The sequence below is a fragment of the Pelophylax lessonae genome (assembly GCF_965119305.1).
Source record: "Pelophylax lessonae genome assembly, chromosome: 1".
Taxonomy (NCBI): domain Eukaryota; kingdom Metazoa; phylum Chordata; class Amphibia; order Anura; family Ranidae; genus Pelophylax; species Pelophylax lessonae.
In genome coordinates, this window is record NC_138768.1 from 66,383,907 (window position 1) to 66,400,893 (window position 16,987).

General features: G+C 45.6%; 1 protein-coding gene across 2 annotated transcripts in view; it reads left to right on the top strand.

Annotated features, from left to right (window-relative positions):
* The window catches only part of MALT1 (MALT1 paracaspase), a 214,028-nt gene that overhangs the window by 145,146 nt on the left and 51,895 nt on the right, over positions 1-16,987 (top strand). For both annotated transcript variants that reach the window (XM_082252978.1, XM_082252979.1), the window contains 2 exons: positions 1,437-1,463; positions 8,489-8,512. In XM_082252978.1, coding sequence (XP_082109104.1) covers positions 1,437-1,463; positions 8,489-8,512 — 51 coding nt within the window. The remainder of the gene's footprint in view (positions 1-1,436; positions 1,464-8,488; positions 8,513-16,987) is intronic.

The following is a 16,987-nucleotide window of genomic DNA, read 5'->3' on the forward strand; positions in this document are numbered from 1 at the left end:
CCCCTGTAAGGTTTCCACATCTTTATATGTAGTTATTGCCGTGCTTAGCTTTGTACCATCAGTAAACACTGAGATCGAGCTATTTATGCAATCCTCTATATCATTTAGGAATAAATTAAACAGAATTGGTTCCAGGACAGGGCCTGGGGGTACCCCACTTCCCACTGCAGACCATTGTGTGTAATCTATACAGGTACATACCCTATGGTCCATGCCAACAGACCCCAATTTGTAAAGTAAATGTTTATGGGGAACTATATCGAATGCTTTTGTGAAATCCAGATACACCACATCCACAGGGCTTTCTTTATCTAGATGACAGCTCACTTCCTCATAGAATGTTAACAGATAGGTCTTTCATAAATCCATGTTGATTACTAATAATGATACTGTTTTCATCAGCAAATTTGTGGATATAGTCCCTTATCATCCCCTCTAATAGTTTACATACTATCAGTGTTAGACTGACTGGCCTGAAATTTCCAAAGCATATCTCTGTCTTTAGTAAATCAACTCCAATTTTAATGGGCACCCATAGCCACTCATAAAATGTCTATTTTAATGTAAAGATGGAATTTTTTTGTCTGCTTTTGTATTGGTAATGTTTTCTTACCTGGTTGCTCTTTAGCTGTTCTTGGCTGCTTTCTTGGTTTTATGGAAAAGCTACTGTAATAATATTACTTAAGAATATTAAGAAATAGTATTACACTTTTTAAAAAGATTTTATTGCCATATGTAAACAAGGTACATTGAACAATATGCATAGTAATACATTTTTATTATTATTGCTTAATATCCTTATTATTATTGTTACTTAACAATCATTTAAAGTGATTCCTTATTATAGTATAATGGAAGACAATTGGGATTGATGGTATGTTGTATTTTACACTTTCTTTGTTCCTTTAAAAACTTTTCAATAAAAAACATTGAAAACAATAATTTAAAGTGGTAATAAAGGCTTCTTTTTTATTTATACCTACAGGTAACCCTATAATAAGGCTTACCTGTAGGTACAGTAAGTATCTCCTAAACATGCAGTTCCGGTGATGCCACTGTCTCATGCACACTGTGCTCTCAATGGATGGCGTGCCATCCATAGAGAAGGCCATGCCACGGTTGTGATTCCCATGCACATGCACGGGAGTGATGTCATCGCGGCTCCCCCAGTCAAACTACAGCTTTCCGCGTACCCAGAAGGAAGACCATGTGTAGATGGAAGCCCTGTTAGCGGTGACAGTGTACCGCTGGAGGGCTTAGTTTTCAGGTAACTCTTTCATAATGTGCTAGTATAATGTGAATACTAGCACAGTATGACATTCATTTTCAGGGAGAAGATTTTTTGTTGTTTTTTTTTTTTTACACGGTTTACTACCACTTTAATGACGACGATGATGATAATGATAATAATAATTCTATTCTCTTTTTTTTTTCAGATGAGTTGAGTGATTTAATTGATAATGGTAAGTTCTAAATATTTGCAAAGAAGCTATTATCATAGTTTTCTTATATAGCATTATTTATCTTGTGATGATAAAACCTTTTACATGTTTTCAAAATAAACATGCAAGCCAATGTGTCTCATATTGGGATGTTGTTTGCTGATTGGAGAGCTCTAGATTCAGATCAGTCAGGGGTGTATCAAATCTCTGCTGAGGGACCTCTGCTTTTCCACAAAGAGTAGGAGTCCTTCTTTACAACAGATAGGCAGGGGACGGACTTTTCTTTTTCGTTCATCGACAGACACAGCGCTCCATAAATCATAACTACTGGGTTATATTGGCTCCTCCAGGAGTAGGACTAGGCAGAACTAAAAACACACCTGGCTACACCCATGAGCCATCCTCAGCTTGGTATATAAACCCCCTCTCTGCTCTCCTTCCTTACATCTTTTTTGTTTTTTCTCTCGGGAGATCTACAATCAACTACTGGGTTGGGCAACAGGCTGGATAATCTAGATCCAGTGGTCCCCCCCCCCCCCCCCAGCCCAGCCAGCAAGAACGATCAGACTGCAGCTGCGTGCTAGGTCGGCCGCAACATAGCCTCACAGACAGAGGCTGGCCCATGAGTTAAACATCTCACAGGGTCGCATAGGACCGCCTTGGGTCTTAGTCGCAGCGGTCTCTTGGCTGACAGCTCTTCTACTTCAGTGGGGAGGATTCTGTCTGGAGCGTTACCCGCACCATGGAAGGGTAAGTACAGCCCCCCCTCTCCCCTTTTGGCATTTTTTTGGGCTGGACACAGGTAACCTCCAGGGTTCAGTCAGACCTGCCTGCAGGTTCCCTCTTCCCATCCTTAAATCCCTCAGTGAGCTGGGCTTCCCCCACTTCCTTCCCCCTCTGTCTGGACCTGAAAAGTCTGGTGAGGGTCCCAGCGCAGAGAATGCAGCAGAGACCCCTGGGCTTTCCCTCGCTATCCCCACTCTATAAGTGTGTCCTGCCCTAGTAGTCTGGAGGGGTCCCAGTGTAGGAAACCCCTAGGTGCATGCCCTACTGTTTGCAATGTGGGTATCAGTGCAGGGGGGGGTCCCAGTGCAGAGTTCACAGCAGAGTCTCCCCTAATGTGTGTCCTACCTTCGGGGGGGGGTCCCCTTGCAGAGGGTGCAGTGTTGCAGAGGGTGCAAGGAAGATCCTGGCAGCATGCATCAGCGTTTATAGCTGATGGTGGCCATTTTCCCTTAGTCTGGCTGGTCTCCGGTTGGCAGCCATGTTTGTGTAGTCCAATGATGTCAGGGGGGCCATTTTCCCTTAGTTAGGGAGATGACCGAAGCCTTGTGGGGATACTGAAGCTCCTCCTCTTCCTCCTCATTTTTCTCTTCCTGTGCCCGGGACATATGAACAGGGATGGCATCCATGATGATGCTGGGTTCAAATACTTGGCGAGTCCTCGTGGGTCCCTGTGATCTCTCTTTCTGCTGATAGGTGCCCTAATCCTTGAGGGGATCTTTTAGTGGTGCCAAAAGATAGTTTTTGTACTGCTAAGGTCTTCCTTTCCTTATGGAACCTCAGGGTCCCATCTCCCGACCTGACCCCCTAATTGAAAGGGCAGGTCCCTCGGAACCCCAGCTTCCCATGGTTGCACTGGCGGCGGTCCTGCAGTCCTTAATGTCCAAGGTGGAAGTGGCGTGTGGGCAAAGGCCCAGGAGGAAGCATCCCCCACCTTCCCCTGCTCAGTCTGTCTCATCTGATTCTGAGCCTGATGCCATCGTGGACATGGCCCATCCAGGGGGGACCTTATATCACACCCCCAGATCCATCCGATATTGAGGATGATTTCTTCATGGTCGCAGCAGCGAATGAAAAAGCACTGCAGTGCGTGAGACTTTAAAAATGGAGGATGTGGCTGATGTAGCCACGGATTTGACTGTGTCATTTGGTACACATAAGTCACCTCGTACTCCAAAGGTGTTTCCTTATGTGCCTCATTTTGACAGGTTTTCCTGTAAGGAATGGGAACAACCAAAATGACCCTTTGTCCCCAAACGTTTTGGTCTACGTTACCCTTTTGAGGAGTCACTTTTAAAAAAGCTGACTAGTTCACTAGTGGTGGACCCTCCTGTTTTCAGGTTGAATAAAGCAACCATGATCCAAATAGAGGAATCCCTGTCCTTTAACCACTTAAGCCCCGGAAGATTTTACCCCCTTCCTGACCAGGGGGTATTTTGCGATTCGGCACTGCGTGACTTTAACGGACAATTGCACGGTCGTGCGACGCTGTACCTAAACGAATTTGACGTCCTTTTTTTCCCACAAACAGAGCTTTCTTTTGGTGGTATTTGATCACCTGTGCGATTTTTTGATCACGCGCTATAAACAAAAAAAGAGCGTCAATTTTGCAAAAATAACAATATTTTTCACATTTTTTTATATGAAATTCCCCCCAAAAAAAAGTAAAAATCAAAATTTTTTAAAATTTTCAGCCAATTTGTTTTATGCTACATATGTTTGGTAAAAAAAATCGCAAAAAGCGTATTTTGATTGGTTTGCGCAAAAGTTATCGCGTTTACTAACAAAGGGAAAGATTTTTGTCATTTTTGTTGTTTTTTTTTTTAACGCGTAATGGCGGCGATCTGCGATTTTTTTTTGCGGTACTGCGACATTGGGGCGGACAGATTGGACCCTTGACTGACATTTGTGACACTTTTGGGGTTACCAGTGACATTTCTACAGTAATCAGTGCTATACATATGCACTGTTACTGTAAAAATACACTGGTTGTGAAGGGGTTAACTTTATTTGGGAGGGAGGGGCTGTGTGTATCCCTAGGGGCGTGCTTTCTACTGTGATTGGCTGTGGCTTGAGCTATAAGGACACTAATCAACAGATCTACATACTAGATCCGTTTGATCAGTGTCTTTACAGCGAGGAGAATGACAGGTGGCTTGTTTACACAAGCTGCCTGACATTCTCCCTCTCCCCCGCCGATCGCCGAGTGACCGGCGGACATCGGGTCCGCTGGTCACACACGCGGGGGGGTCCGTGACCACGCGGGAGCGCGCCTCCGGGGGCGCGCGCTCGCTCCCTTGACCCTCACAAGCTAGTGACGTAGCCCTACGTCACTTTGCCTGTGAGGGGCTGACTGCCGACGTAGATCGGCGTTAGGCAGTCGGCAAGTGGTTAAGGATCCGGCTGACAGAAAAGCGGAGGCTGTGGCATTCAGCATGTTTACTATGGCTGGTTCGGCATCTCGGCCAGGCTTTGCCTCAGCCCTGGTGTCTCAGACCCTAACTGAATGGGCCAAGCTTTTGCGCCAAGGCCTGGGGGCAGTGGTGGGATTCAGCCAGTTCGCACCGGTTCTGTGGAACCTGTTACTAACATTTAACAAGTTCGCAGAACCGGTGTGCAAGCCGGAGATCCAGGCGGCAATTTGAAATTTCCCGCCCCTGTGCTCAGCTGGCAACGTTATGTCTCCTCCCCAGCCAGAGTCCCGCCCCCACCCCCGAGTAGGCTGCCGCGCAAATGATGCATCCATGATACAGGAGAGGCCTCAGGAGAGCCGGTGTCACGTCGGATAATGCCTTCGAGGACACAGCAGGCTTGTCTCTGCAAGGCCAGCCCCCCTCCTCCCCCCTGTCATACACGGAGTCTGAGATATGCTGATCAGCCATCCGTGCTGCTGCTGGAGGGAGCCTCAGCCCAGGTGAGCGAGGATGAGTGCACTGCAGCTTGGGAATGGTGAGTGAGACGACCCCAAATTCACCACACTCCATCCCATCCCCCACCCCACTCTATCTCCCCTGGGAACAGGGACCCCTTCTCCCCTGGGAACAGGTACCCCTTCCCCCCCTGGGAACAGGCACCCCTTACCCCCCTGGGAACAGGGACCCCTTCCTCCCCTGGGAACATGGATTCCTTCTCCCCTGGGGACAGGGACACCTTCTCCCCTGGGGACAGGGACTCCTTCTTTTCTGGGGACAGGGACCCCTTCTCCCCTGTGGACAGGGACTCCTTCTTTTCTGGGGACAGGGACCCCTTCTCCCCTGGGGACAGGGACCCCTTCTCCCCTGGGGACAGGGTCTCCTTCTCCCCTGGGAACAGGGACCCCTTCTCCCCTGGGAACAGGGACCCCTTCTCTCCTGGGGGACAGGGACGCCTTCTCTCCTGGGGGACAGTGCCCCCTTCTCCCCTTAAGGCTTCTCCGTGGCTATCTCCCACCAGGAACTCTTTCCCTACAGGAGCCCTACTGCTGCCCAACGGGGATGATGAGACCCCTGAGGTGGTGAAACTCACACAAATCAATTTTTTTCATCATTTTAGGCTAATTTGTTTTCTGCTACATATTTTTGGTAAAAAACAAAAAACGCAATAAGCGTATTTTGATTGGTTTGTGCAAAAGTTATAGCATCTACAAACTAGGGGAAAGATTTATGTCATTTTTGATTATTTATTACTAGTAATGGCGGCGATCTGCGATTTTTAGCTAGACTGCAACATTACAGCGGACAGATCGGACCCCTAACTGACATTAGATAAAAAAAATTACACCATGCTTGAAAGTCGGAACTGGTTACTAAAATTTTTGAATCCCACCACTGCCTGGGGGGTAAGCAGGTTCCCGCTGCTTATGTTGATTTAGCGGATCAGTTGGTCCATGGGCTGCAGTTTATTTGTGATGCAGCTTTGGATACAGCTCCTGTGCTGTCCAAACTCTCTTTTTCATCGGTGGCGGTTAGGCGCGTGCTGTTGCTTAAGATTTGATCTGCAGACCAAGCCTCCAAGAAAGCTCTCGTTGATCTGCCCTTTCAAGGTGATCGCCTGTTTGGGGCTATCCTGGATGACATCATCAAGGGTATCACGGGGGGGAAGAGTACTTTCTTGCCACAATCCAGGAAAGGGAAGGAGCCTTGTCACAGATGGGGGCCCTCCTCAGCCCATAGAAAATACCAGAAATAGATCTTTCAAATCTTCCCCGGGAGGTATCGCATACTAGCACGTTATGAATTACTCACCTTGGAATGAAGCCCTCCAGTGCTGTAGAGTGCTGACATCTCTGTCTGTCTTCTGGGATCACGCGTTCCAGCTATGTGATTGGCTAGAGCCGCGATGACATGAAAGCATGAAAGCAGCTAATCAAGCATGACCTAAGCTTAAGAGCCGGTTCACACTACTCCGACTTGGGACACGACTTGTGTGCCCTCAAGTCGCCCCAAGTCTCTTGTCATCACAAATTCAATGTAAATGAATGAGAGCCGTCTTAATATGCACTACTGAAGTCGCTCCGACTTCAGAAAAGGTTCCTGTACTACATCAAGGCGACCTCTATCCGACTTGTGCACATAGACTTCAATGGGAGTCGCCTCTAAGTCGGATCCTTATCTATTTTCAAGCGACTGTGATCAGACTTTCCAGGAAGAAGAAAGACATTAGCCAGGCATTCCCCACAGACCAAGTCGCCTATCATGTAATTCTCTTCAAAGTAGTGCACAAGTCTCTTACAAGTCTCTTACAAGTCTCTAAACAAGTCTCTTCAAAGTCACGCTAAAAAGTCGCTCCTTCATGGGGCGACTTTCTGGTCGCGGTAGTGTGAACCAGCTCTTAATGCTTTAATTAATAAGTGTATTTCTTGCAGTAGTTACATATGCAGCATCTATAATTATCTCCTGAAGAAGCTAATTAATAGCGAAACATATAGAGTGAATTGGAAAGACTGCACAACATTTGTAACAATAATGTTTCTTTTATTATTGAACAATTTTACCTTTGTATAAATAAAATTGAGATTTTTACAAAAAATAATTTTCTTTTTTGTGTAGCACCAAGAAAACCCCATTTCTCCTTACCCGTATTGTTTTTCAAGTTTCGACGCAACATCATCTTTTATATTTTATCATACATTGGGTATTATATTGTGTTTGTGTGCACTAAAATTATTTAATGTGTATTTTTTTTTTCTGTGCATGTATTGACTGATGTAAAAAATTGCAACAGCCACCATTTTATTCTCTAGGGCCTCTGCTTTAAAAAAATTTATAATACATGAATATGTCCACTGCGCTCTTAAAATATTCAATAAACAAACTTTATCTCAATGTGCTGCTACTTAATACAAATATAAGTCAACATCAAAGTGAGAAAATTAACCATAAATAATTAATAATCCACAGTAGCACACCAATTCAAAATCAGATTACATCAAAACAATGTGAATGAAAAAATCGTAAAAAATGTTTCTTTACTCAAATTTTTTTCATTCACATTTTGTTCATGTAATTTGATTTTGAATTGGCGCGCTACTGTGGATTATTCATTACTTATGATTCATTTTCTCACCTTGATGTTGAAAAAAAATATGTAATGTTTGGAGGCTATAAATACTGGAAACAAAATATGCTGAATTAACATGTGTGTGAAAAATTATGTAATATATTTTTCTTTATTCACAATCTTTTTTATTCACCTTATTTTGATGTAATTTGATTTTGAATTGGTATGCTACTATGGATTAATATTTATTTATAATTCATTTTCATCTTGATGTTGAAAAAAAATATATAATGGGGGGCTTTAAGTACTTTTCTTGAAACAAAAAATGATGTTTTAACATGTGTGTGAAAATTTTAAAACTTACCCCAGTCAGCAAGTTATTAATGTAGCCTTGGCTAGCAGTAAAAACCTGGCAGAGGTTCTAATCCTTCCTCAGTCTACCAAAAACAAGAAAAAAAATGTTTTTGTTGGACATACACTTTAATAAATACAGGGCTCTATTAATGTGTGTCAAGGTTAATGGTGGCAGCTGCAATAAATACTCAGATCCTTTAAGAGGAGTCAATGATTTACTGGAATTCTAGCGGAGGGAATCCTGCTGGACGTGCTCATCATTAGGGCTGTAACATGTCAAAACTACAGTATGCATATACAAAAAGTAAAAAATAACAGCTTATGAAGGAAAAAGGAGTAAAATCATATACGTATAGGAAATGTTTATTCACAGCGTTATATTGTTCTTAGCATTCCTTAACAACTTATTTTTTTATCTGTTTTTTTACCAGTACGCACAGATGAGCCCATTTTTGGTAAGTCTCACCAATTCATAATATTTTGTTTAGGAAAGTTTTTTTTTATATTTCTCAATTAAAAATGGTCTTTGCCTCAGGGCTCACCGACATGACCTGGGTAACCATCATGTGAACCCGTTACTCTCTTCATAAATTACAGCAGTAGGAAAACACAGGGACATAGCTTTAAAATCTGTATATTACAGGGCTGGGCAAACTTTTTGACTCGAGGGCCGCAATGGGTTCATATATTGGACCCGGGGGCCGGACCAAGAGTAGATGGCAAAAAACGCTGTAAAAAATTGCGTGACTTTGAGGTGACAAAAGTGTGAAAGGGGCCTTCAGTAATTAAGGGGCCTTCAGTAATCAATGCAGAGTGACCAGCGTGCCCCCTTTCAATGCAGTGACCAGCGTGCCCCCTTTCAATGCAGAGAGACCAGCGTGCCCCCTTTCAATGTACAGTGACCAGCGTGCCCCCTTCAAAACAGTGACCAGCGTGCCCCCTTCAATGCAGTGACCAGCGTGCCCCCTTTCAATGCACAGTGACCCGTGTGCCCCCTTCAAAACAGTGACCAGCGTGCCCCCTTCAATGTAGTGACCAGCGTGCCCCCTTTCAATGCAGTGACCACCGTGCCCCCTTCAATGCAGAGACCAGCGTGCGTTCCCCCTTTCAATGCACAGACCAGCGCGTGTGCCCCCTTCAATGCAGAGACCATTGTGCGTGCCCCCTTTCAATGCAGAGACCATTGTGCGTGCCCCCTTTCAATGCAGAGACCATCGTACGTGCCCCCTTTCAATGCAGAGACCAGCGTGCCCCCTTCAATGCAGAGACCAGCGTGCGTGCCCCCTTCAATGCAGAGACCAGCGTGCATGCCCCCTTCAATGAAGAGACCAGCGTGCATGCCCCCTTCAATGCAGAGACCAGTGTGCGTGCCCCCTTCAATGCAGACCAGCGTGCGTGCCCCCTTCAATGCAGAGACCAGCGTGCGTGCCCCCTTCAATGCAGAGACCAGCACGCGTGCCCCCTTCAATGCAGAGACCAGCGTGTGTGCCCCCTTCAATGCAGAGACCAGTGTGCGTGTCCCCCTTCAATGCAGAGACCAGCGCTCGTGCCACTGCCCCCTTCAATGCAGAGACCAGCGTGTGTGCCCCCTTCAATGCAGAGACCAGTGTGCGTGCCCCCTTAAATGCAGAGACCAGTGTGCGTGCCCCCTTCAATGCAGAGATCAGCGTGTGTGCCCCCTTCAATGCAGAGACCAGCGTGCGTGCCCCCTTCAATGCAGAGTCCAGCGTGCGTGCCCCCTTTCAATGCAGAGACCAGCGTGCGTGCCCCCTTCAATGCAGAGACCAGTGTGTGTGCCCCCTTTCAATGCAGAGACCAGCGTGCGTGCCCCCTTTCAATGCAGAGACCAGCGTGCGTGTACCCTTCAATGCAGAGACCAGTGTGCGTGCCCCCTTCAATGCAGTGTGCCCCCCCCCCCCGAGACCAGTGCACTTACCTGCAGCAGCAGCGGCGGCGGCTTCTCCTCAGTCCCCCAGCATCTCCTCGAGTCCTCCTGCCTCCTCCTCGGCCAATGGCATGGGGTTTGCCTTGTGGCCAATCAGGATGCGGGTATTAGACCCGCTTCCTGATTGGCCAGGAGGATCTGTGTGACAATAGTGAAATTTTCATTCGCTATTGTCACACAATGGGTGGGCTCGGGGCGCACTGCTCTGCGCCCCGGGTCCACCCTTTGCTGAAGCCTAGGACCGGCCGCCACTGTAAATGAATAAATTAGCTAGCGCTCAGCGGGCCGGATTAAAAGGTTCGCCAGGCCGTAGTTTGCCCATTCTTGGTATATTATCTGCTGTCAAGAGAACCTGTTACTTTTTTTTTTAAAGCATATCTAAACTTGAAAGCAAAAAATATATTATTTTGAAACTTGGAATCCAGATTCAGATTCAGAATACTTTATTAATCCCAAGGGGAAATTATCGCAACACAGCCACACTCAACAAAGACAACACAAGATCACAACAATGAACAGAACAAGAAACCATGACACAACAAAATTGTAAAATTGTCAATAACAGCAATTAACACCATATAAAACAAATTAATACTATACACTAATAAACTATCCATACTATTAAAATACAACATAGAATAAATACCACAGATTAAAAAAATGAAATACCAAAATTAAAATAGTACACCACTTTCTCCAGCATTACCCCAAATGATAATTAATAGTGTTGGGCGAGCGGTTCAGACCAAACATCGCCCATTCGGCGAACACTTAAATTTGTGGGCCCTCTGCGGGATGTTCGCCGACCGAGCGCCCCACAATGCACTGCCTGGGCAATGCTATATCCAGTAATCCCTGACTGGTCAAAGCTTAATCAGGGCATATTTAATAGTTGGTTGTTAAGGAGTAGGCCAGGAAGCTGGCTGCTGCTTCCTTAACAACGAATGAGTCATCAGCTGTCAATGGGCTTCCCCGCTGACAGCTGTATGAAAAAAAACCATTGCCGACAATAGAAAAATGTGAAAATAAAACAGCGTGGGGGCCCCCTAATCCATACTAGGCGAAAATTTAAAAAAAGAGCAATGTGGACCCTCCCCCCCCCCCAAAATCCATACCAGACCCTTACCTGAGCATGCAGCCTGGTAGGCCAGGTAGGGGGGGGGGGGAGGCTGAGCAAGTGACCCTCCCCACCTGAACCATTTCAGGTCACATGACCTCAACATTGGGGGGGTGCTTTGGGGCGGTGGGGGGGGGGGCTCTGTATTACCGGCAATGATATTGTATTGCCAGTAATTTAATCACTTTCAGACCGGAGGATTTGGCTGCTCAATGACCAGGCCCTATTTTGCGATTCGGCACTGCGTGACTTTAACGGACAATAGCGCGGTCGTCCGACACTGTACCCAAATGAAATTGACATTCTTTTTTTCCCACAAATAGAGCTTTCTTTTGGTGGTATTTTATCACCTGTGCAATTTTTATTTTTTGCGCTATAAACACAAATAGTGACAATTTTGAAAAAAAAAAAACTATATTTTTTCACATTCTTTATATGAAATTCTCAAAAAAAAAAAGTAAAAATCAGATTTTTTTTACATTTTAGGCCAATTTGTTTTCTGCTACATATTTTTTTTAAAAATTGCAATAACTGTATTTTGATTGGTTTGCGCAAAAGATATTGTGTTTACTAACTACGAGAAAGATTTATGTCATTTTTATTGTTTTTTTTTTTTTTTACTAGTAATGGCGGTAATCTGCGATTTTTTGCGGGACAGCGACATTGCGGCGGACAGATCGGATCCCTACATTTTTGACACTTTTGGGGGTACCAGTGACATTAGTATAGTAATCAGTGCTAAAAATATGCACTGTTACTGTAAAAATGACACTGGCAGGGAAGGGGTTAACAGTATTGGTGATCAAGGGGTTAAAGGTGACCCTAGGGGCGTGATTCTAACTGTGGGGGGCGTGGCTTGTGAAGTCATCACAGAGACATGTGATCCTATATAGCAGGATCACATGACATCTGTGATCACTTCAGGGAGAAGTACAGACGGCTGTGTTTACATCAGCCGTCCGTCCTTGTCTGTCAGCGGCGGGAGATCGAGAGTGGCCGGCGGCCATCGGAGCCGCCTGTCACACGCACTAGCTTCCCCGCTGACAAAAGGGGGCGGGAGCACGCCTCCGGCGGCGCGTGATCGCCCCCTAGCTCCTCCCAGGCGAGCGCCGTACATGTACGGGACTTTGCCTGGGAGAGCCAGACTGCCGCCGTACATCTGCGGCGGCTGGGGTTAAAGTGGTTAAATGTAATTTTCCTTTATATATGTCAGTTTTTCTGCAGCAGGTTCTATACATGGTATAAATGCACCACTTTACTGGCAGACTAAGAGGACCCCCAGGCACTACATTTAAAGAAATTTTAAATTTTTATTGTTTTATTATAAGCATCATTAAAATCACTGCTCCTGTAAAAACTATCTTTCTCTTTCGTTCATTGACCAACGCAGCTCCTGATATTCTGAACCATTGGGCTATACTGCCCCCTACAGGAGTAGGACACTAGGCAGAAAAGAATTCTGGCTACGCCCATGGGCAGTCCCAGGGGGTATACTCCCTCTCTCTGCTATAGGCACGTTCTGCCTAGTCAGCAGTAAGGACCTAGTTCCTTGCTGGGATCTCTGGTCCTGACAATTTTTTTTCTTTTTAGATAGAAAATTTTTCTTCTGGATTTTTCCTGTGAGATCTACAATCAACTGCCAGACTGGGCGACCAGCTGGATAATCTAGATCCAGTGGTCACCCTAGTTTGGCCAGCAAGCATAGACCTCAGTTTCCTGCTAGGTCGGCCACGACATAGCCCCACTGGACTGGGGCTTGCCTGCGAGTTAAACGCCTCACGAGGTCACATTCGACCGGGTCTCGGCCCGAGTCTCAGAGTTCCTCCTGGCCGACAGCCCCCCATTTCAATAGAAAGGGGTTCTGTCTGGAGCAGTGCCCGTCTGGTTCCTGTTATGGTGAGTAGCCGTCCCCCCCTCTCCCCCTGGAGGGTTTTGGAGTGGATTTGGGCCTTGGGACAGTCGGACCCCTGGTTCCCCTTCTTCCCATCAGGCACCCCCCCCTTTCCAGTGTCCTCCATTCTAACCCCCCCTCCACATATGCTGGGGCTGCTTGGGTGGTCTGGTCCACCTCCTGGGGTGGGGGCAGGGAGCTAGCTGGCGATGGGGGCCAGGGGGGTGGGCCGCCAGCGACCGGACGATCGACTGTGCAGGGGGGGGGGAGTACCTGGTGGGTTCCCTCCAGGATCCCCGTAAGCCTCGTGGTGCTGCAGGGGGCCACTATTTTGTTGTAGCCTGTGTGTTTCTATACACAGCGGCCATTTTTGTGTAGTCCAGCGGCCATTTTGCTGTGGATTGCTATTAAAAATAGTGGTGGCCATGACAGTGGATCGCTGTGGGCAGTGATTTTGGCGGTGGGAGCCCCTCCTCATCTCCTGGTGCTGACTCCTGGATTCTTTCACTTCCTGATCGCCGAACACGTAGTGCAGATTATTCTGGTGGCTGCAGGTGCCTGTTTCTGCTGGGTGGTGAGTCTGCTGGCGTTCTCTTCCTCTCTGCTGAGGATCGCTTGGCACTTGTGCCTGGGGACCGGGTGGTGTTGCCAGCGCGGAGGGGGTTGTTCCGTTGCAGTGTTTTTCACTTTTTGTGGGGTCCCCCTGGAGACTCATGGAGGCTTTGGAGCACATCTAAATAAGACCTATTCAATACATTCATGCAAAACACTTGGTATGGTGATACAGGTTTTTAGGGGTTAAACAGGCAGAGGAGGTGACATAACAATTCCTTACGGCCTGTAAAACACCTTCTGAAAGCAAGCCACCATGATTACCCTTCAGATGGCAAAGCTCCTGTAAGCCAGCCCTTACAGAGCTATGGATAGCAAAAAAAATCAAATCTAACTTATTTCAACTCCAAGCAAACTTAGAGTTGGCTGGAATTACATTTTTACCATTCATTTAAAAATGATAAAGCAAATTCTGAGATTATTGTTTTATATCTAGAAAAGAATGTCTCGGGATTTAGATTGATGCCCTTGTTAAGAGATGGCACTGGCCTCCATTATTTGTGTGAGGCCCCAATATGAATGAGTCATTTCTGGCAGTTACAGAATGTGACACCTCACATATTTCTATGATAAAAATGATTAACACCTATACAACTGTCTTCTAAAAAAAAATCCTTTTTCTCTTTGCTAAAGTATGAGTCATTATGAATTTGTTAATCTTTCTACGACAAACCTTTTCACACCTGGGCAATCATATTTGAAAGTGAGTTGCTGTTCAAACAATACATATTTAAAATATATTAATTAAGTTAAATCCTGCTTTCCTATTCTGATATATCAGATTCAGCCTGGCAAATCAGTAAAATTTGTTATATAATTCCTCTGTAGTTTTGAAGTAATCTTTAGCCCACTAAGATATAGATGAATGGTTGTTATGAAACAGATGTGTCTATGAAATACAAATATACGTATGACTGCAGCTATCCATATACACTACATGGCCAAATATTTGAGATGTTTAACCACTTAAGCCCCGGAAGATTTTACCCCCTTCCTGACCAGGCCCTATTTTGCGATTCGGCACTGCGTGACTTTAACGAACAATTGCGCGGTCGTGCGACACTGTACCCAAATTAAATTGATGTCCTTTTTTTTCCCCACAAACAGAGCTTTCTTTGGTGGTATTTGATCACCTGTGCGATTTTTTGATCATGCGCTATAAACAAAAAAAGAGCGACAATTTTGCAAAAATAACAATATTTTTCACATATTTTATATGAAATTCCCCAAAAAAATGTAAAAATCTAAATTTTTTAACATTTTAGGCCAATTTGTCTTCTGCTACATATGTTTGGTAAAAAAAAAATCACAATAAGCGTATTTTGATTGGTTTGCGCAAAAGTTATTGCGTTTACTAACTAAGGGAAAGATTTTTGTCATTTTTGTTGTTTTTTTTTTAACGAGTAATGACAGCGATCTGCGATTTTTTTTTGCGGGACTTCGACATTGCGGTGGACAGATCGGACCCCTGACTGACATTTTTGACACTTTTGGGGGTACCAGTGACATTACTACAGTAATCAGTGCTATACATATGCACTGTTACTGTAAAATGACACTGGCAGGTAAGGGGTTAACTTTATTGGAGAAGGAGGGGTTAAGTGTGTCCCTAGGGGTGTCCTTCTAACTGTAAAGGGGCGTGGCTTTTCGTGTAACGACATCGGGTCCGCCGGTCACATGCGCGGGGAAGTTAGGGAGCGAGCGGGGGCGGCGCGCGCTCACCCCCTAGAGCCTCACAGGCTAGTGACGTACCCCTACGTCACTTTGCCTGTGAGGGGCTGACTGCCGCCGTAAATAGTCGTGCGGCAGTCGGCAAGTGGTTAACAAACCAAAAGTTTGGGATCTCGAACAAGCTATACGAGGTTGTTAGAAATCTTATTCTGAAACCAGTTGTGAGGTCAGGTACTGATGCTGGGTGAGAAGACCTGACTTGCAATTGGCTATCCTAATTCCTCTCAAAAGTGTTAAGTAGGCTTGGGGTTCTGAAAGCACAGGACACTCAAGTTCCTCCACGTCAAACTCACCAAACTGTCTTTATGGAGCTGGCTTTGTGCACAGGGGTACAGTCATGATGGAACAGAAAAGGGTCCTCCCCAAATCTTTACTACAAGTTGGAAGAGCACAATTGTCTATAACAGGGTTTCCCAAATAGGGTTCCTCCAGAGGTTACTAGGAGATCCTTGAGCAAGGAGCAATTTCTGCCTCTCAGATCAGTTCCCACTGACACTATTGATCTTTTAAGCTATCTGTAAGGGGGTAATTCTTCTCAATGACCACAAGTGTAGGGATCATTCTTCCCACTGACCATCACACTAATGAATCACGAGTTGTAGATATTGTAATTTTTACCAGGGGTTCCCTGAGATGGGAAAGTTATTTCAAGGGTTCCTATGTGCTGAAAAGGTGAAGAAAGGCTGCTCTATAATGTCTTTGTATGCTGTAGTATTAACACTACCATCCACTTGAAAATCTGTAAATTTAATCATTTGGAGTGTCCAAAAACCTTTGGCGATATAGCAAAAGTGGCCCGTGTACCCAACAAATAGAATTCTGAAATTATAATTATACATAACCTGCTCTAAAGTGGTTGTAAACATTCATTTTTTAAAAAAAAAATAACAAACATGCCTATACTTACGTGCTCTGTGCAATGGTTTTGCACAGAGCAGCCCCGATCCTCTTCTTCTGGGGTCCCCCACTGGCGCTCAAGGCCCCTCCTCTTCATCGGGTGCCGCCACAGAAAGCTGCTTTCCATGGGGGCAGCCATGTGGGCTCACTTTAGAGTCCCGTTGTCACAGACAGCGGGACTCGGCCCCGCCCCCTGCTCCCGTGTGACAGCTTATACATGAGCCAATGGCTCCTGCCGCTATCATCAGTCCAATGAGGAGAGCGACAGTAGCTGGAGCCACTGCGCTTGTGCATATCGCTGGATCGGATCGGGTTCTGGTAAGAAAAAGGGAGGGGAGGGGGTGGCTGATGGGGAGTTGCAGCACAGAAGGTTTTTCATCTTAAAGCATAGAATGCATTAAAGTGAAAAACCTTAAGGCTTTGCTATCACTTTAAGCAAAAATAAAGTCTGCAATGCTTACTTCTGCTTCAACAGCCTGACGCCCGCAAGGTCCCTTTACTGACACCGGCATCTTCTCCCTGGCTTCTTCCGAGTGGTGGTCTTCAGCCATCTGGATTGGCCAGTGTGGGATGACATCACTCTTATGCATGGCAGGAGTGCTGTCATCCCGGCACACAGGCACTATACTGGAATTTAAACTGGGCAGCGCATTGCACAGCTCAGTGTACATTCTACAGAACACTGTAAAAAGACAGGTAGGTTTATTTTTTGCAGAAGGGACATTGATATTATTATT